Source organism: Hyalella azteca, unplaced genomic scaffold (genome assembly GCF_000764305.2).
Source record: "Hyalella azteca isolate HAZT.00-mixed unplaced genomic scaffold, Hazt_2.0.2 contig10021, whole genome shotgun sequence".
In the NCBI taxonomy this organism is placed as follows: Eukaryota; Metazoa; Arthropoda; class Malacostraca; order Amphipoda; family Hyalellidae; genus Hyalella; species Hyalella azteca.
The window spans coordinates 379249-400616 of NW_025940074.1; the positions used below are offsets into that span (position 1 = coordinate 379249).

The following is a 21368-nucleotide window of genomic DNA, read 5'->3' on the forward strand; positions in this document are numbered from 1 at the left end:
TAAGAGAAAGGTTTCCTAATTTTTGGACAAATTTCCTGATGATTCAGATGCAGATTCTAAAGTCAATGGACAAATTTTCATATTTATATTATATTGTGGATTGGCATTTTATAATGGATTGGCAAATTTCTTGAGTTATAGAATTTTGTGAAATATTATGTAGGCAGATTATTTACCATGTCTCTTGGGTCTCATAAGATTTAATCTGCTTTTTGATGCCATTTGTACATCATCATGAAGACTTGTTCATATTAAAAGACTCAAGTAAATATAGTATAGGTATATATATATATTATAGGTATAGTATAGGTAATCACTATGTTATGAAGTTCCTCTAATAATTGACAAGCATGCATTCTCTTTTGATAAACTGTCAATGCTCATTACTTGTGTTAACATGCTATACCATGCAAATGTTAGTTGACTTACTGTTGCAACCTTAATTCTTTTTAATACCATCTGGAAACTTTGTTCCAGCTTTAATATTATGAACTGATTTATTATTCAATTAAAAGTCAGAAGGTTTAAATGGTCATAACTGTGGCTGGTTTGAAGCTCGCTGTACCCAGCTATTGAAATTACAGTGAGAGACTGGGATGTCAATTGACAAAGTTTGGAGTGACAGAAGTTGTATTCTTCCATTTATGTTGTTTCCATTAAGATACTGCATTCCCTTGGACTATGTGCATTTGCCTATGTGTCTCAGGAATCATCCCTTATCTATTGCTTTGCCAGATTGCTGCTTTTTTGCCAGCAATTCTTTTTTTCAGTTTAGATGTAGAGGTTTCTTTTGCTATATTTCTTTATTTTGGGTGCTAGATTTAGCTTTATTGTCATATTAGACATTTGTATTATTTCATTCTTTACTTTATGTAAAATTATTATTTTGGCCTCTTGTGGTATATATAAGTAGGTATATCACTTAGACTGTTTGCTTTAATTCAGTTCCCTTCCTATTAGTACTCTACATAGACTTATGCTTCTATTGCTAAATTCTGCATGTTCTTGCGATTGAACTTTTTCTTCTGCAACAAAATCCTTAGGATTTAATTCTGCATTTGCCCATAAAGAATAAGTATGTGCTTGATGCCTATGCACTTCTCTTCGCTTTGGAGGCATTTTGGCCACATGAACTTGTGCTGGAGTATCTATGCAGACCGCCATGTCAACATTGCCACCCGTCCTACCAGAAGGTGAGAAATCGAGAAACTATGACGAGATTCATATAGGTACCATGATTAAAGGATCATTATCTGAAGTAATTATTTGCAGAAATGTAAATCTTGATGAAAGTTAATAATACCTAAAACTTGTTGACCATAGACAGCACCTTGCTCCTAAATTTGAGAAACATTCATTTGGTTCAATTTTTTTCTAATGACACTCCTGGGACTTCGAGCTTCAACCCCTGTTCTTCTGGGAAGCAACTGCCCCAGCAAAATACTTTTCTATCAGATAAAAGATCGTTCCAAATTATTGTTAATTCTGAATTAACTTTCAGCCAAACAAGCTGCTATTGTACAGCACAATATATTAATTATTTACGAGCACGTAAGTTTTTCAAATACATTCACTCACAATGTTTAAGCCCTTTGCATCAAATATTTAAACTCTAAACCATAATGTTGCAAACCTTTAACTTTATATATGTTAACACCATGATCATTAGATGTTTTTTTATCAACGTAGAAAGTTAATTATAAATTGTTTCATAATAAAGAAGGCCGTTTCCGTTGCTCACGGCTAAGCTTGGATGGATCTTCTGGGAGCTCGTTGATCCCACAACCTCTTTCATAGTCTTTGCTCAATCTTAGTTTCTAACTTATTTCAAACCTCATCTATTTTTCTGTAAAATTGCATGTTTACATGAAGTTTTATTACTATGTAGCGGTCTCATTCAGGATTTTGAATTAATGTAATAAAATATTTAGAAATTTAGAATTAGATTTAAATTGTAAGAATAAGATTTTCTTTATTTATGAACGTCACCTCGATGAATACAACATCCGTAGTTAACTTAATTCCAACTTTTAGTATTTAGATTCATTTCACCGGAACCTCTTATTAGAGTAAGTACCAAGTCTTGCCTCTGTAATCGCATAGTAATTACTCTGTTAAATAGATGAACTTATTTATAATGATTATAATCTTTTTCTATGTACTTGAATTTGTGTAACTTGAGATTATCTGTTGTTCATACAGGGTTCTATACCGAGAGCAAAAAGTGTCTTTATTTGTCCCCAAATCAACGTGAGACGCTTTAACTATTTGCTGAATCTGTTTATATCCATTATCTACGGAACTGTGGTGAAAATTTGCTTTAGAAAATGATTTGTAGGCCATTGATGCAACTTACTTATTTTATTCTGCGCATTTCTCTAAAATTCTTGCAACTAAAACAGCCGTTATGAAGGCGCTGACATTGTGTTTCACGACTATGTAATGTGTTTCTTTACGATAATTATACTTTGAATAGGCATAACCTCTATAGGCTCGTATGCCAGTCAAACCATAAATGGTCTTGTAAAATATGCCGAACGCTCACACAACAAATATGGGATAAACATAGTCCGCTGCTCTCAGAATGGCTTGGCTATTGGCCTTATGGAAGTTTTTTGGTTGATGTTTTTTCCTTGGTATATATACGTCTAATTATATTTTCACGAAGGACGTCATGGTACTTTGATGACAATTTTTCGGGAGGTTTCATGGTATCTGCTTGGTTGTTTGCATAGTATTTGGATGTTTGGTTTCACGGTAATAATAAAGTATTTAAATTCTTTTCTACTATACCAAGGTACTTCTACCTACTCCTTCTCCTATGCCTTATATTGTGCCCCACCACCCATGTGCGTGAATCATTCTGCACATGCTTGTGCTATTCCTACCCGGACTAATGAATACAGTCAGCACCGGGCAATTTCAATGTTTAATGGATAAGTCATGCATTGTATGATAGTGTGCATTTGACGCTCCTCGTGAGTTCGAGCTTCATGGTCGAAGTTGCGGTCAAGTTCAACGGTCAGCAACTATCTGTACAAGGTTGCAGTGTGTATGAGGTAGCACAAAGGTTGCGGTACCTCAATGATTTTGCATGAACTTAAATTTGGTCCTTATTTATCACTGTATTATTGCTGGCATATATTTTTATCGGCCGCCATGAAGCTCCCGTAGTTTTAGACTCAACGTTTTTTTATCCCGAATAGGTTATCGGTGTATAATCTGTATATTCAAAGTAGAAATTGGACACATTACCCTCTGTTCTCTAACGTTCCGGTGCCATTGGATTTTTTCAGATAAAGAGTATAAAGTCGTCATATTTCGAAGAATTCAATGCATCAAAGTCATGCCTAAACTTGATTTGCTCACAGAGACCATACAGGCGTATGCAACGGTATCCATATCGAGCATCATTAGTTTCTGAGTGACCAGGTTGGTTCTTACTGATTATCTTAAGTTTTTATTCCTGCATGTTCCCCTTGCACACTTAAGATTTATATAATCCTTTCCGCAGTGACGAGTCAACATTCGAGTGCAAACTTATAAGCGCAGTATTAGCTAAACTTCTTATTATTCAAAAATGAATTTTTATTTACAAGTGTATTAAGCACGTGACACACTGCCTTGAACAATGCACTCACGAATGAATATGGAAGGTAACAGGTTGTGTCTTCCACGAGTTTTTGTTTCATTTCTCATGTACGCCTTTGTGTATAATTTAAGGCGTACCAACTCGTGTACTGGAAAACTACCCCAAAATCGTGTGACTCTCACAACGAGACGAGGAACTACATCACCACATAAAGGTGTTAACATCACCATTAAAGGTGTTAATATCCTTAGCGCACTCACTGGCCACTAAGGGTGTGAGGAAAGCTTTGCTCATGACCACAAACCATTATTTTGTTTCGTGTATCCTATTCATTATTGATTTCAAGTTACATCGCGTGTTTCAGTAATACTTGGGATCAGACATATAGTCTTGTGCAGCGCTGTCATACTGTTGTGTACACGTAAAGTTGTCCTCGGGAGCCCGATCACTTGCTTTGCAGCTAGCGACTCCATGGCCGTTTATAACGTGAAAAGAGCTGTTATATTAGAAATTATTAGGATTTCGGCGGGATATAGAACTGTGCGTTGTTACTGATGCTCTAAGTCTACTTACATTTCCGTTGTCATTGTTGTTCTATCGTGTCTTTTATTTCTTGAATATTTTGCATTTCACCATTGAAACCGCTTTACTTATTCTTCTAATCGTTTTTTTGGTGACATTTGGTTCGAACAAAGTTATTTGCCAAAGGCTGGAACTGGTCGGGTTTGCATGGAGAAGTAATAACATCGATAATTATTGCTTTTCGGTTACATCGTTAAACACTCGCTTCTCAATTACTTAGTTAATCGATTTTAATATTTGTGTTCAGAGCTTAGATGGAATTCACCAACTGCAAGCATGATGTTAAGAACTTCAAAAGTAAGGCGATCACCGCGTTAGGGTTTGCATATGCATAGAGCTCCTGCATTGTTGACCAGCCAACGCTCTGCTGTTGTGTTGAACTGCGCGATCAATCATAAACTGTACTTAGCTTGACAGACTCCAAAAACCTTAACCGCAACCAGTGATGTTCTGTGACAGTCGCCCAGAGATTTACTGGGTTCTGATTTTTCCTTGATAACTTCACTTCAAGTCTTGACTAAATAGTTTGAAATTGGATTCATCGTGGACGCCTGCGCAGTTGTGGTGAGCGTAACCTGATGCAGGTGCTTAGCTCAGAAATTACAGATGCTGGCCTCATGTCATCTGCCACACATGTGGTGGGAACGAACGATGTTCATTAATTTGTTCGAGTAAATTAATCTTATTACGAAAGCTGCGCGTTAATTCGGCATGTTCAGCTGCCAGCATCGTGGCCGACCGTGACGATAAAGTATAACTTCGATCGCATTATATCGCAATATAGGAGATGAATTGCAGCACTTTTACGCGAGTCGGTTGCACGATAATGACTCAGTTGTTTTTTCCAGTTGGTCGAGTTATCGGACAAGAAATATAGAACTTGTTCACGCCTCTCAAACAACGATTCTACACTTTACAAACTACCAGGACAAAGACAATTTCACGCTTTACAGACAACACCGTTACTCCCAAAATTTATGTAAATATCAACACATAAAATATTTGCTGCTATGATACTAATGCAACTACAATAATGATTCTAATAGCAATGATACTAATATGATACCACAAATTATACCATATGTACATTAACAACCGTGTCCATGTCATGACCACGTATTACAATTCTGTACTTGCACGAATAATCATGTACGTTAATGAATAACTCTGTACATCAGTGAACAATACTACCCAATGTATGTATACTGCTACTCTTGTGGCTCTTCAACAAGCGTAGATGTTATCCATGTATACGGATCAAAGAGCCGTATGCTATCTGCATGCTAATGACGCTGCTGACATTGATACCCATATCCCCTTTCTTACGCCATCCTCAAAGTACACCAATTTCCTTTACTTTTAACTCAATTTCTCTCAAGATTTTTACTCAAAAGGCTGAGATTTGTATTTTATTTTAGCTTATACAAATAAGCTCACATTATTAGGTATATCGGGAAGTAGCAGCAAACTTTCGCACAATCCTTACTCCGTACACTTGCAGAGACACAGTTAGCATGTATTCTAATATTATTAGCATACATATTACAGTAATACCTGTAACTAAAATGTGTAATAAATGATGTAGAAATTTGCTAAGCTAATAACGCAATCTTTTGCCTTGCGCAGAATGAACGCCGCCGCTCTCAAGCGTCTGTTGTCGGCGCTGGCGTACGGACTGTGCAGCTTCCTTATAGTGGTCTTCAATAAGAATGTCCTCACCACGCACAGGTGAGGCACAGCCCGCTAATGATGAGGCACAGCCCGCTAATGGTGAGGCACAGCCTGCTGATGGTGAGGCACAGCCCGCTGATGGTGAGGCACAGCCTGCTGATGGTGAGGCACAGCCCGCTGATGGTGAGGCACAGCCCGCTAATGGTGAGGCACAGCCCGCTAGTGGTGAGGCACAGCCCGCTAATGGTGAGGCACAGCCCGCTAATGGTGAGGTACAGCCCGCTGTTGGTGAGGCACAGCCCGCTAATGGTGAGACACAGCCCGCTAATGGTGAGGCACAGCCCGCTAATGGTGAGACACAGCCCGCTAATGGTGAGACACAGCCCGCTGTTGGTGAGGCACTGCCCGCTAACTGTGAGAGGTACATCCCGCTAATGGTGAGGCATGTCTGTAATAAGAACGTCCTCATCACACACAGGTGATGTACAGCAGCGTTTCTGATCTTGCTGTATATTCATCTATATTTCTTCAGTTGCGCTTGACGAACAAGCACGTTTTCACCCCCACGCTACGAGCGCACTCAGTCATTGCTTGACTGCAGTCTGGCTCCCAGGGACCTGGACTCCGCTTATTTACTTTGTCTTGAACAAACGGAGAGGCGGCACCTTTGAAACTACACTGAGCGCAATGAATTTAAGTTAATTACCTGGCAATAGCTCATAAGTGAAATCATCAGCTGCCAATTTGAAATGTATGAAGAAAGAAAATAGATTTTTAAAAATGTGACGAGGTAGCCCGATAATTTATGAGTAGTGTCAGCCATGCGAAATTTCGGACTGGCTTCTTCTCAAAAAATGTAAATTTTCTTGGAGCCACGGAGCAGTTCCATGACTTGCATGTTTGCCTCATGCGAACTGCGTGTCAATGAACCTCGAATACTCTCAGTGGCAACTAGCCGAGCTAAGCCAGAAATTTAAAATTAATCGCTTAATAACTTTACTACTGTGAATTACTGGTAAAAAATTCGTAATTCTAAACTGAGGAAGGGATTTTTTCTGCTGCTTATGAGCATTCGTACATTTCAATTTAAGGCAATAGACACACTAATATCATGTGGCTATTTATTGCGGAAGCACTCCAAGGTTACTTGATGGAAGTAGAAACCTTTTTCCTTTTGTGTGTGTCATTGGCTGTGGGCTTCCTGTAGTTATGCGTGATGATGCATTAAGATGAGATGATGCTGGTCATTGGCCGATCACATCATCTATACTGGCTGGGTGGATGACATCAGCTATGGTTCTCCCATTCTCCTCCCCGTCGCCGTGGGGCGACGCGTGGCATTTCCGAGGCGAACAAGGCCGTCTCTTGCCTGCCTTAATGAAGTAAACCGAAGTATAATGTGCCGGTTAAATATGCGTTGCCGTGCAAACATAAGGCTGCATCTGTGAGGATAAACCTCGACACGGATGATGCATGTGAGAAGGTTATTTTATATACGGACGATGCATGTGAGAAGGTTATTTATGTTTTCGACAGTAACGCCCCGTAACCCTCGCAAGGCGGGATTAGATAGCAATATTTGAGGGCAATGCGTAAAACGATGAAATGTTCCGACGAGTCATGATATGGCATTTTAATTAGAAATTTCGATGAAACTCGCATTATTGCGAGCATTTCATGATTATTATCATCATTAACTCACTTCATTGTGAACCGCATTCCTGCATCCGTGGACCACTTGTAATGTGCTGCTCGTATCGTTATGCACAGGTGTTCCCTCCATGAAAGAATCGTTTCCGTGACAGCTGCCGTGCTGGCTACATTAATGTTCAGTTTCACGTGTATGACATATACATTTTTTACTCAGGTATCCCCAGTAAATAAAAGATTAATTAATTATTCAGGATCGCGAGAGCTGCTTCCTGAGAGCTCGCTGTGTCAAGATGATTGTGCTATGCAAATCATCTTCGCGTTAATTGAAGAAAGAAATATGAAAATATTCTTGGAACATTAGTTCAGAATTACCAGCTTTCCTTTAAAAATAAGATCTATCTTACCATCTATCTGCTGTTCAATAATTTTTCTTCAATAATTGTTTATACGCAATAGCAGCTTGATTTCACTGCATTGACAGGACGAAATGTAGGACCTGTAGAATAAAATACTGAATTTTGTAAGACTCGAGTACCTGACCACTGAAGTCTTGCATTCCAGGCTGTAGGTACCTGGTATAACTTTTAGCCTATAAGGTTTTATTATCAACAAAGGTTTAAGCCTAAGGTTTTATTATCATCAAAGTATCATTAAAATGATAACATAATTGTCACGCAGCACGCATGTAGCGCTATTACATATTACATGCCAGTCGTGCAAATTTGTTGAAAACTATGAAGTTTTGTCTATTCTGTAACCGTTTTATATCTTGCACATTTACGGGATTATTTATGTATTTATTACTCGCATTAATGAGTGTTTTTTTAAATATAAGTTTAAATGATCTAGAAATCTCGCTCTCGCATCTTTCTACTGTGCGTGTTTACGTTCCGACAGCGGGGATCAGTCGTCGCGGGTTAGGCCTTTTACGTCAACTGCACAAAATCCATCGCCGCAGTTACATCTTGCCTATTTCTTAGCTTACCATCGATTCTTTCTTAGTAATAGTTACATTTTCAGCTTATTATTGTTTATTTTTACGGATGCTATGCTACTTTAGTGCCCATATACTATCCGCAATAAATTTGTCGTGGGCACCTGTACCATCATAAGGAAACGAACCGCGTCAGCTTTCACTGAAGCGCCAGAAGCTGGCAGGGAGAGTGAAGGTCACGGCTTGTGCCTGCACCACATACCGATCCCTCCGATGCCTTGAGGCTGGCCAGGGTCATGACAACCTTAATGGTACAATCGAACTGAGTCTTACCTTCATCATCGTCTGCCAATAACCGGTTCCCTTCACAGTATTTTCGTGCAACGAGGTGGATTGTTTGCAGTCTGGAAACCAATTGCCAAGCAATTATGTTGAAAAATTAGCCAAGCCAAATGGTCGTCAGCTATAATCAGACTCTCGAAAATGTTCACCGTAATAAGAAACGTGGTGATCGTTTAGTTTGGTCGTTGCACTTGCTATTGGTGATATAGCTTTTACAATGTGTTGCTGGGTTCGCGCAAATAAAATAAAGTGACAATTATCTGTAAGTATCGTACCTCTTGGCTGAAATACCACAATCGCCAACATCGCAAATCTATTCATGTTCTCGCAGTAAGTACTTCAACGTTTATCTCAAAATTATTAACGTGTTACTCTAAATTATCTTGCTGAAAATTTTTGGCTCTGGTTGTAAATTGTTGGAACGGTTTCCTCGGTCGCTACTGCGGCTCAGCTGTAGGCCTATGCTCGGAACTCTGGACCAGGATTTGTAACAAAAGCTGCGTGTCTTTGCGTACGTGTCTCGTCATACACAAATCTTGATGCATGTCCCTGCGTTCGCGGCGTTGTGGAGTATTTAGATAATAAATAAATAGCGGCCACCATACATACAGGAGTCAGGTGCGTCTACAATTGTTGGGCTAGCGCTGATCTAAAGGTCTTGTTGAGAGTCTGAATAATAGGATGGTTGGTACAATCAATAAGAAATAGACGTTACGCCATGGGCGATGAGTTCGACTGTGGGAACTGAGAGCAGTCTCGGAATGCCGGAATGAGACTGGATGCTCATCAGTAGTGTTAACGCCAAGTAATAATTAAACAATTTTATAGTCAATCACCATTTGTGTCGCAAAGATGACAATTCTTACTAACCTGAAATGATCAAATAAGGAAGTGACGTTCTATCCTTCTGTCCGCTGCTCTTTCATCGTGTCAATAGACCGACATCTATTGATGCTAGTCAGCTATAAATGCTGATGCTGCATCATGCCAAGTCTATACCCTGCCATTGAAACGTTGCTCGCTCTCTTCTTCCTCAATAGGGATCGGAATAAGTATCTGCACAAATGTCTAAAATTCTCTTACGCCGACTGAAAATGTATTGTTTGTGAGCGCAAAATAAGTTTGCTCCTCCTTTGTATGCATTTTTTTAGAGCGTTATAAACAGCTTTGCTCAGCAACTTAGTGTCAAGTGAAAAGCTAGAGGAATGTGATGGTCCGTATGTATTTATCGGACTCTTTAACATGTCACGTAATCGAGTGAATCGCTATTTATTTCATTTGTTCTACGGTTACCGTCTAAACCGACCTGCAATGTTACAATTAATATTCGTGCATTAATTTGTACCACGTTTTGAGTGAGATTCCACAAAAAAAACGAATCTTATGCATATTTTAATGCTTGTTCTAATGAAGTTTTTTATTCCTTCGTTGCAGTTTTCCATCGTTTCAAGTGGTGGCGCTTGGTCAGGTACGTTCGTTGAAGTGACATTTTTCTAACGTACAACGCAAACTCGCCCGATCAAATCACACAAACAGATCCATTAGCAGTCGTTTTAAACAAATTTATTTTATATTGTCACTACTGTTTTGTTTGTTTTTACAACTTTGACAAGTTTTTAATGCAAGATTAAGTACTTGTTTATATGCACTGGCAGCTGCAAGCCAACTTTCAATCCTGTCACCAGAACAGCACCATTGTCTCCCTGACAAATGGCGGCCACCGGTATTTAATATTGTCACAACATTTGTTCCTATTACTTTGACAACTTGTAAATGCGAGATTAAATACTCGTTTATATGTAGTGGCAGTTGCAAAGAACTTTCAACCCTGCATGTTGCCAAAAATGCCCCAATGTCTCCTTAACAGATGGCGGCCACCGTCATGGTGCTGTTCGCGGGCCGTCACCTGAAGATCGTCGACTTCCCTCACTACAGCCACGACGTCGTCACCAAAATTTGGCCGCTGCCGCTCATCTTCATCGGCAATCAAGTGTTCGGCCTGGGCGGCACCAAGCGCCTCAGCTTGCCCATGTTCACCGTGCTGCGGAGATTCTCTATCCTCATGACTATGATCGGGGAGAGGATCGTCCTCGGGTGAGCTGGGCCTCAAACATGTTAAAATTTAGTGCCGGAAAGGGTAGACTAATATTGTAATTTCTATATCCGTGGTCAATAATAAAGAATGAAATTTTTGATGTTAGAAAATTGTGTGTGTTGTTTTTAAGAAAGAAAAACAATTCATTGATGTTCCCCCAGCGTGAAGGCCCCTCTGTCGATCTCCCTCACCGTGTACGCCATGATCTTCGGTTCAGTCGTCGCCGCCCTGTGAGTACAGGTCTCAACATCATCTCATTAGCCACATTAAACTAATACAGCATTAGTTGGTGGGCACTTCTTTGCGTGGAGAATAAAGTATGCGGGGTCCGGTAATTGGGTTACGAGATAACTCATTTGTCGTTCGACGGGACAAATGATTTGCCACTCGGTTTTCTTTTTTCTCATTAAATAAAATATAGGATGAATGAACTGAACGTAATTGAAGTGACGACAACCCTGAGATTCAATTCAGTTAATTTTAATTTTTCTTAAGATTTTTTGGTAAGTTTACCTTTAGAGATTTCGCGCTCCTAGTGGCATGGTTCCTTAGCGCCCTATACAGAGCCAGCGGTATCGGTCGTAGCTGTGGGGTTAGCATCTTACTCAGGCAGGCTTTCTTGCATTTATCTTCTCCCTCGTCCTGGCGATGATCAACATCGCGTGTAAATGAAGTCTTGTTCAATGATCTACTTTTCTGTTGTTTAAATGCCCGTCTTCGTTGTTCAATTCAATTAAATTAAAAATGCTAATCAAATTAAATGCTAAGGCAGTTTCTTACTCACCACCTGCAGCGGACTGTTTATTAGAGACCTTTTGTCTCATTTTGTTGGTGGATAATTTGTAATTTTGTTGCCGAAATTAATAATCCGGACCTTCTACCCTGTTGGTGATGAACATTTGTGACTTTAGCGAGATATGTTCATAGCTAGTCGCTAACGTTGGCACAGACTTTCTTTGGCTTAGCCAGCGGAGGCATTGAGAAGCGTCTTGAATTTTGGCTTTAATCATCCTTCAAACACACAGTGGATCTGAAGAGAATGACGGTAAAATAAATCAAAATCTGGCTAAATATGAGGAGAAATGAACAAATAGATAAAAAAAGAACAGTAAAATAATGCCCCTCGATGAATAAATCTCAAAATTGATCACAAAATAACTTGCGTATGGGCTTGGTCCTGTATATCTGAATCCTGAATAATGAAAAATTTTCACCGATGAATTTGCTTCCCCGAAAGGTTCTAAGCGTGCAAGTTTTATTGATAAATCGACTAGAATACATAGAAACTAATACTGAAGAAAGGAAAAATAAATTCTGTTGCACAGGACAGTCACCATACCTAGCGCCCACTGTACCACATGTTTTGTAATATTTTTGTCTTAATTACCGTGGAATATTTTTTCCTCGTGCAGAAACGACATGGCTTTCGATGCTATTGGCTACACGTTTGTGTTAGCGAACGATGCGTTCACTGCCGCAAATGGCGTCTACACAAAACAAAAGCTGGACAGCAAGGAGCTGGGCAAATATGGCTTGCTTTACTACAACGCTCTCTTCATGTTCCCCTTCCTCTTTGTTCTCTGCTGCTACAATGGCGAGCTGGAACTGGTGAGTAGTACAACCACTGCATTACACGTCAAACATCATTTTTGTGTGATGGAAGAAACTGAACTGTGTTGCACGGAAACGATACCACAAACTTTGTTTGCGAAAATTATTCCTAAGAAAATGCACTCAGTTTCAAAGTTTCTCTACAATATCCATGATCTTATTGTGCGACTCTCGACTTCTTCGACTGTGAAGTATAACTTATGGATTTTTTCAGGCCTACAACTATCCGAATTGGTCGGATCCAATATTCCTGGTCCAGTTCGTGTTATCCTGCGTGATGGGCTTCATCCTGAGCTACTCAGTGATGTTGTGCACGCAGTACAACTCAGCTCTCACCACCACCATCATCGGCTGCCTCAAGAACATCATCATCACCTACCTCGGCATGATCATCGGCGGCGACTACGTCTTCTCATTCTACAATTTTATTGGACTCAACATCAGGTGAGGCTCGATCTTTATCTTCTTTTAAATAAAATAAGTTTTAACTTCATAACGTTCTTAGTTTTTTATTTATTAACAAATTAAAAGGGTTACTTAATTCTGAAACACCCTGTATTAGTAAATGCCTCAGCTTTGGGTAGTCAGATTTTTTTCAACTTCTTGGTGTAAATGTCATACGAGCGTCGTTTCCCACAGCATATCATTGCACTATGCATACATTTTCAATGTAGACCACACTATGCATACATGCATAAGGGTACCCACACAGTCAAAGCAGGTTGCCAGCGTGCTGGTTACCTGCTTAGGCTAGCGCCTGAAATGGAAATAAATAGGCCTGGCGCTGGCCTATTCGTACAGGTTTTCACTGTGAACACTTACATTATTATCCTATGTTCATTCTTGTGGCAGGTTGCCCGCGCGGGCAAACATGCTTTCACTGTGTACGTACCCTGAGACGTATGTGATTACATCATTACCATGTCCCGCAGTGTGGTAGGCAGCGTCGTCTACTCGTGGCTGACGTTCCGCGTCAAAGAACCCAAAGACCAGCCGCCGGTCCTGCAGAGTGCCCCCACCACCGTGTGATGTACGGCCCCACCACCGTGTGATGTGCAGCCCCACCACCGTGTAATATGCAGCCCAGTCACCGTGTGATGTGCGCCTCCACCACCGTGTGATGTGCGCCTCCGCCACCGTGTGATGTACGCCTCCGCCACCGTGTAATGTGCGCCTCCACCATCGTGTGATGTGCTATGTACTTTGTTCAAGTGTGTAAATAAATCGCAAAGTTGACTCGTGACAGCAATGGTGGAAAAAATGCTGGAAATGGAAACAAAATCCAGAGAAGTTAGACCAGTAGACATTGTATTGCTTATTTCTTCTGCTCACTCTTGAAACTATGAAGTATTATGAAGTGTACGTATAATTGAGCTCGTACATTAGCTGTTGTGTACAGAGATGTGAAATTATCTGACCTACGTCGTGGCAGCGTAATGTCTCGTATGCAACTACTTACTCGCCTAAGTCGAATAGGAATTACTAGCATAATCTAATGGTGTGCCTTATTATTGCTTGATATTTGTGATCACTTCTGTATCGTGTACCGCTAAGATATAGAAATCTCATGAGCTTGCCTGATGTTGAATAACTGTACAGAATTTATTTAGATAATTTTATTTAATGGAAGCAGTACGCGCTGCGTACTTAGCGTGTACTGCGTTAAATTAGAAGTATTAATTATATTTTTATATCTGAAGCTATTTTACGCAGGGCATTCAGGCGGGCTTTCCTAAATTATACACGTCAACCTACAAGCTAGCGTGTAATTCAAGGAGTCCGCACTCGCCTCCATCGTGTAATGCGTGTTGCGTGTATAGGGCTACTTACCATGTCAGAGATGCGTGTAACGTGTGCCTTGCTTTTTACCATGCCAGAGATGCTCGAGGCGGTGTTGCGTGTGCCTCGCTACTTACTAGGCCATGATTACTTCAAGCTCAGTTTCCACGGAGTGCCAAGGTCGTTTTTTTACTATGATTATAGTTTTTCTGGTCCTTCATCTCCTGTAAGGCCAGGAGATGTAGGTAATTATATTTTCTATGTATGCTTGTTTTAATAATTTCAATATATAGAAATGACCATTTATTGACACGTCTAAAGCTTTTAAAGACTTGCTGTGTGTGGTGTAAGCACTCGGGGATGCATCGTTTGTATTGCTTTGTTTGTATGTGCCTGAAATTGCCATGATTATTGTCCTGCCAATGGTCCCTGTTACCAATCATTGGTTTTTATAAAGACTAACGGTGCAATTTGTTACACTCAATATATTTGGCTTAATCTGTGCATTATTCCTTCACTCAAGTACTGTGAAAACGTTTATTTTTCATTGAATGACGGCGAAGTAGCGTTTTTTTTCTTTTTTTTTTCTTAACGATTACATTGTGAGAAAAATCCTACGAATTATTATTTCTCTATAATTTAACAATTGCGCTGCTTCGCCAAAAGTATAGTGCATCATAATGGCAATGCATTTTTCGCCCTTGCATGGGTCGTTCTGACACAGTTTGACCATTCAAAAGGGCATTTCAGTTCTACGTCCACTCGCTGCCCAGCTGTGGGTAAGAAAGTGTCAATTTAGACAATATGAGCAATTCCTTTTTGTGAGTGATGCTTGTGATTCTTCGAAGCATGAACGTTTGCGTTGCTCAATGCTCTGATATCTTTGTGCTGCCATGCCTGCTCAAGTGCAGCTATCAGCTACATCAATATAATATATGGACGGCGGCTCAAAACTAACGTGGGTTGCTTTTCATCCAAATGTAACAGGATGATGTTTGTGTCGTGAGGATCTGATCGCGACTTTTATCTTTTATTTTGTGCCAATTACCTGCAATTTAATTTACACCCTTTTCTGATGACTGTCCATTTCTATGGGCTTGCCGGCCCTGATCGCGTGCAATTCAGTTCAGATTTAAGGTGCGGTTCACTGCGAGTCTGTAAGGTCCTTAACTATGCTGACGCATCAAAATACCACTTTGCTTTTTGTGCTCGCAAGCTCTTCGTTGTAGTGAATAGCCTTAGGAGGTTAATTTGCGAGCAATTCATGCTTCAGTCGTTAATATTGTGATATTGTTAGTTTCTCTGTTCTTCTAGCTGTTTGGTGAGGTTTTCAACTGTAGATCAAGAGTCATGAGCAAGAAAGGAACCTTGGCTGCCAAGGACGACTTTCCTGCCGACTTGCGTAATACTGAAGTGGCGCTCCAGCGTGGCCTGGGACTGCTACGTTCGAAACACAAAAACTAAGAATACTATGAATTATTTACCATTTCCTTTATGGGCGTTTCTACTTTTCAACAAATATTCCGTCTATAAATACGAAATATTATCTTAACTTGTGAGGTCAGCTGCTTTCAAGGCCTGTATTTTACAGGGCTAGTTCTATTGCTGTGTTGTGCAATGCCTCAATTCTGCGGTATATATCACTCATTTCGACAATTTATTGCGTCTAGATGTACTTTAGAGAATTGAAATTAAACAATTGTGCATTTTTTACCTAATTTTATGCTTCTATTTATTTGTTTAGTTTATGAGTTAATACGTTAAATGATGTATTATATTACGGTACATCTTGCGTCAATTTATCATGGACATTTCGATATCTGCTCTTACCGTTCTGTCATAGTCCACTTACCCTGCGCTCATTTTAAATCTTAAATTAAATGTATTCAAATGATTTCTGTTGAAGATTGCTTGCCCATTCATCTTGTAAATATGCAAGTTCTGCTACGGCTGCGCTATGAACGCGTTTTTGATATTATGCAAGAATGTCTTTGCACACAGTTTTGTTCAGCAGGGAGTGTTTAAAGTAAGCGTTTTAATTTTAATTTCGTGGTGCAAGCTTACATGTACTCAACTGAATAATTAGTAATTTTACTGTGCAGGAATTTGTACTTTGCAAGTTGACGCCCATGGTGTGTGTTTCAGTGTGTCAGTTGGCGGCTTGTTACGTTCCATTTAAGGGGCTATGTCACAGGAAGGAAGCACATGTGTTACATTTCCAACCGTTCGTCGAGCCCCAGAACTTTCTTGAGGAGGCGGGCATCAATTGACGTGCAACAATTGTCTGGTTTTCTTTCAACATTGTTTGATGCCATAAAAACTTGTAGTAGTAATAATTGTTGAAGGTTCAGAAATCGCTTGACTGGTGCGTACCCGGAATTTCATTTTAATACGTTACCTATTTTATCACAGAATTTAAAAATGCATTAGACGGTTGTGACTGCATCCTTCCAAATCTTCATCTAGTTACCTTTATACTGACATGATCGATGTCTTGGTTCCTCATGGTGGCTGAAGAAAACCTTGAGTGCTATACCAGCAGCTAATGAAAACAGCTATGGCTCTTATTCCTTGATTGTGCGAAGAGCGGACATGGCACTACTAACCTTATGCTCATTCGTGTTGTTTTTCCAGCTGTTGTCCTCTAAGACTTGAGTAATGAAAGTGTCCATGAAAAGCTAATTCCGTTTTATTAAAACTACCAAAACATAACAATCCTCAAGAAGACATGAAAGAAGTTCACGTGAGTACCTATTACACCAATCAGCACAGGTACGTTACTTATCCCCAACCCACCACGACAGCTGTGCGCATTACTATGCCGACCATTGCAAAACGGAATCGATGCGTGACGATGCGTGAACTAAGGTCGCGGAAATTCATGTCTAATAACTTATAGGTTCATATGACGGCAAGACTTTCACGAAATACCTGAAGAAAAATTATGCTATTCTTCCCGTGAGGAGCCTCCTAAAAAAAATTGTATCTCGTAATATGCATCACATTTAAGCCGGTAAACACAACATTGTCATTCATACACTGAGATCACTCCTAAAAATTCATTCTTGTCCTCATAAAACAACTAAGATGGCGATAAGCGAATAACAAAGAATGCAGAAAAGTTACCTTAAACACTTCAAGCATTAGGCAAGGAGCATCACCCGAGTGAGATCCAGTATTTGATTTAAACTATCTCAACTATTGCTGCTCGTGGAGGATGGAAACGCTGGGGCTACTTCTGGGCTCTCGCCGTACATGCGTCCACGACCGAAAATGATTCTTACCGAACATCCTGCATTGGTATACACGCTGTAAAAAAGCGGCTGATGCAAGAGTTAAAATAAACCAAATTCGAATATGAGCGACCAGGCAGATATTTATGTAATACAACTCCAGACTGATTGTCCTTTTCCTACAGTTTATCCTTTCTCGAACATCACTGACTAGTATATTAATGAAACTAATAAAGCAATTACAATGAAAGGAAACCTCTCGCTACCCCAATTGACAGTCTTCCAAAGCAGGTACAACTGAACTTATTTTTTTAAATAATGACAAAACAACTTATAGGCTATTCGATGATACTGACGCGAGGCCTTGAGGCCACCTGATGGTAATGACGTGAGGCCTCGAGGCTACTTGATGATAGTGACACGAGACTACCAGATGATAATGTCGCGAGGCCATCTGATGATTATGTGAGGCTATCTGATGATAATGACGCGAGGCCTCGAGGCTACTTGATGATAATGACACGAGACCTCCTGACGATAATGTCGTGACGCCATCTGATGACAATGACGCGCGGCCTCGCGGTTACTTGATGATAATGACATGAGACCTCCTGACGAAAATGTCGTGAGGCCCTCTGATAATGAGGACAATAGGCCATCTGATGATGTTGTGAGGCCATGTGATGATAATGAAATGATGCGTGGAGGCTACCGAATGGTCTGGTTGCTACGGAGCGCCAGCGAGGTGAAGGCACACGGCGCGTAGACGGCTATGGGCGCGTCCCGGACCGGCGAATGGATCTTGATCTGACGGATGTGCGTGTCGCGGCCGTTCTGGTGGTTCGACAGCACCGCGATCTGTACCATGTACGTGTTGATGCCGGGCCGGTCCTTCAGGTCCTGTAGGAGTAGCGTGCTTGTTAGGGTAATGACGTGGTACGTTGCTACAACAAATTAATATTTTGGGAGTGGTAGGTTGGTAAATGGAGCTTATATGGATGGTGGTATGACGGTACATGAAGCTCGTATCATACAGGGAGTGGTACGTTTGTACTTTAAACTCTAATCAAATGTCCAATTGGTACGTCTGCACTACCAACGTTGTGCAATAATTTGTTACTCATGGAGGTAGCAAGTTCGTCTTTCCAACTCACCCAATATTGGAGAAGCGCATTGAAATCTGAACGTCATTCGATATTTGGGAGGTTTGTTGGTACTTGTACCTCGTTAGTAAAAACGAAGAACGTTCAAGAACTAAACGTTTTTTGAAAATGTTACAATTTTAAAATAGAAATAATCACATAAAAAGTAAAAATTCAGAACAACAGCAGAAGGAAAATAAAAGGACTGATATCGATTATAACTTCAGAGTAATATTGAATATTTCTATCTAGTTTCTCCACAACCACACATATTTTTTTATTCAATATTAACATTCTACTTAAAATCTTTCCAGCTTTATTTCATTCACACCTTCCCGTTTACGTTATTGATCCAATAGAATACGTTAATGATATCCAATATCCCCGTTTATGTTATTGATTCAATAAATTAACGCTCCTGTTGCCTTCATTTCCGGACACGCCCTATGCACTCTGGACATAGGGTCGATAGCGCAGGTCATTTTGACCCCAAAGACACCAAGAGGGTAGACCCAAAGACAACAAGACCCGAAGACAACAAGAGGGTAGACCCAAAGACAACAAGACCCGAAGAAAACAAGAGGGTAGACCCGAAGACAACAAGACTCGAAGACACCAAGAGGGTAGAGATTCACGCGCCTCACCTTAAGAGTGATGAGGAGCCAGCCCGTGGGCTCCTTCAGCTCGACCACCTCCACCTCCAGCAGGTCGTTGAAATGGCTGCCACAGCGCACCGAGATCCTGCACACGCAGCAAGCACGTACAATTCTTTTTTTTTCAGGTGCTGCGCTTATCACAAAATCTACGGCCAGAACTAGCAATATGGATCAAAAACATCCGTATATCGTCGAAAATACCAAAAATTACTTCCAGAACCCTGTTGTTCGTGAAAGACACGAGATGGTGTACATTATTCCGGTACATACTTATAGAACAAGTGCGCGAAAATTATCTGAAAGAAATCAAAGGCTTCCAACAGTTTTGTAATACAACATAAGAACTGCTAGATTATTCACGCGTAAGCCCTTTTAACTCAGGATCTTGTTTGGCCATAAGAAGAGTTCGTGACTGGTGGGCAACTTTGCCATCCGATATTACAGGCTTTTGTTGAAAAAATCCATAAACTTACTGGGCATGTAACTCTCATTCGCTTTATGTTCAGCATACACCCAGAAGCACTGGATTGTGGCTGGCAGAAAGATGATGAGTATAAGGGGAAATGGCTACAAACCTGCTGGGCGTGTAGCTCTCATCTGCCTTGTAGTTAGCATAGATCCAGACGTCTTGTATGGTGGTCTTGCGGCGGAACTGGATGTTGACGAGGTGAGGCTGAGGGCCATCACTCTGCCAGTAGCTCTCCAAGCAGTTGTCGCGCAGCTGCTGCACTCCTAGACCTGTACACACACTTGAATATTAGCAGTTTAACAAGTATACTTTCAAGAATAGATAAGCCAAAATTATCATGCAAATAACTGATATTTAAGCGCAAGGCACACAATGTTCATTACAAGACCGGTTTAAAACGCACATATATTACAAATGTTACAAGTAAAAACTACTCACCATGAGTAGTTTTTCATGAAATCACTATGAAATCATTTGTCTACAATCGTCTGAATTAATTATGCGAAATCCTTCAATGTGAAGATCAAGAAAAGAGAAATGAGCATCATTTTGCGCTGCAAATTATCCTTCCAAAAGAAATATTTTGCTTCAACTCTCAGGCCCGAGCACGGGAAAATGTCGGGATTTGGATCTTATATATAGTTTTATATGGCGATTATAAGGTTAATTAAGGTGATTTTGTAAGCAAGTTTGCCCCTGAAAAAAAAAGCTGTTATTTCTCACCAGGCTTGCAGGAGGACAGAGACCAGACTGCCTGTGAGCCGACCTCCCTCACGCGCCCCGCCCGCTCCTCCTTGCTGGGGTCGAGCTCCTCTGCCGCGGTGCCCGCCACAGTGCTACGTGCGCTCTGGTTCAGGGACATCTCCTCTTTGGTCCTCGTTAACCTTGGTGCTCTTCAACTCAAGTTAGTATCGTTATATCTTCATCAAGATTTTATATCGAAAATAAGTACCGGTACTAAATTTACCTTATTATTTTTCAAGAAGTACGTGCTCCTGAAATGCGATTCTCTTATTACATTCTGAGTTGACTGAAAAAGATTTCCGGAAATGTATATACATTTCATACGCAATAAAAATTATGACATTACAAATGTTTTCAAAAGATTCAGACAGTTTAACAAAACGAATTTTTTCGTGCATTAACCTGCTTACCATTCATATTAATGCTATTAGCACTTTTATGAATGACACTAAATTATTTTCGCAAAGGATCAGTTGCCTTCTCGCTTACCACGTCGTAAAAATGCAGTGATATTTAATGATTGCATTCAAGCTTCAATTCAGAAAAAGTGTTGGTAGATTAGTACACAAAATTAGGAAAGGCTCAGGTGGCGAGGGTTGCCACTCCCTCTGGATCTCAGCTGCACCGCTGACAGTGCACAAATCAGTGTGAACTCGTAATGCTCCGACATTTTGGGAGAGGCTTCAGGACTGCACGAGAGCTAATATTTCAATATCTATTAAATTGATGAACACACAGCTGACATGTGCATATGCAGCAGTGAGCATCCAGATCCTCCTTAACCTGCTATGCAGTGAAATAAATTCGCCATTCTGGTTCAACATAGCAAAATGAAAATTGGAAAAAAAAATGAGTCGACATTAAG

General features: G+C 40.4%; 2 protein-coding genes across 3 annotated transcripts; one reads left to right on the plus strand and one right to left on the minus strand.

Moving 5' to 3' along the window:
• Positions 1-965: 965 nt before the first annotated feature.
• Positions 966-16941, plus strand: LOC108674321 (UDP-N-acetylglucosamine/UDP-glucose/GDP-mannose transporter-like). 2 transcript variants are annotated; one of them, XM_018162261.2, is made up of 8 exons: positions 966-1193; positions 5801-5902; positions 10209-10242; positions 10642-10868; positions 11031-11099; positions 12282-12477; positions 12695-12924; positions 13413-16941. In XM_018162261.2, exons 1-8 carry the CDS (start codon positions 1078-1080, stop codon positions 13507-13509), a joined length of 1071 nt encoding a protein of 356 aa, XP_018017750.1. In that variant the 5' UTR covers positions 966-1077; the 3' UTR covers positions 13510-16941. The 2 variants fall into 2 exon arrangements, with proteins under 2 accessions (XP_018017750.1, XP_018017758.1); XM_018162269.1 differs by lacking the exon at positions 966-1193 and adding an exon at positions 3295-3432.
• Positions 16931-20687, minus strand: LOC108674337 (anaphase-promoting complex subunit 10). Its single transcript, XM_018162280.2, has 4 exons — positions 20483-20687; positions 19866-20028; positions 19279-19375; positions 16931-18392 (listed from the first exon to the last, which is right to left on the minus strand). Exons 1-4 carry the CDS (start codon positions 20619-20621, stop codon positions 18201-18203), a joined length of 591 nt encoding a protein of 196 aa, XP_018017769.1. The 5' UTR covers positions 20622-20687; the 3' UTR covers positions 16931-18200.
• Between the last annotated feature and the right edge of the window lie 681 nt (positions 20688-21368).

Excerpts from the sequence above, each read along its gene's own strand:
- LOC108674321 (XM_018162261.2), top strand. The coding sequence starts at position 1,078 with ATGTGCTTGATGCCTATGCACTTCTCTTCGCTTTGGAGGCATTTTGGC. Across the intron at positions 1,194-5,800 it reads GCCACCCGTCCTACCAGAAG|AATGAACGCCGCCGCTCTCA; the intron begins GTGAGAAATCGA and ends TGCCTTGCGCAG. Across the intron at positions 12,925-13,412 it reads TTTATTGGACTCAACATCAG|TGTGGTAGGCAGCGTCGTCT; the intron begins GTGAGGCTCGAT and ends CATGTCCCGCAG.
- LOC108674337 (XM_018162280.2), bottom strand. The coding sequence starts at position 20,621 with ATGTCCCTGAACCAGAGCGCACGTAGCACTGTGGCGGGCACCGCGGCA. Across the intron at positions 20,029-20,482 it reads TCTGTCCTCCTGCAAGCCTG|GTCTAGGAGTGCAGCAGCTG; the intron begins GTGAGAAATAAC and ends GTGTGTGTACAG. Across the intron at positions 19,376-19,865 it reads GAGAGCTACACGCCCAGCAG|GATCTCGGTGCGCTGTGGCA; the intron begins GTTTGTAGCCAT and ends CTGCGTGTGCAG.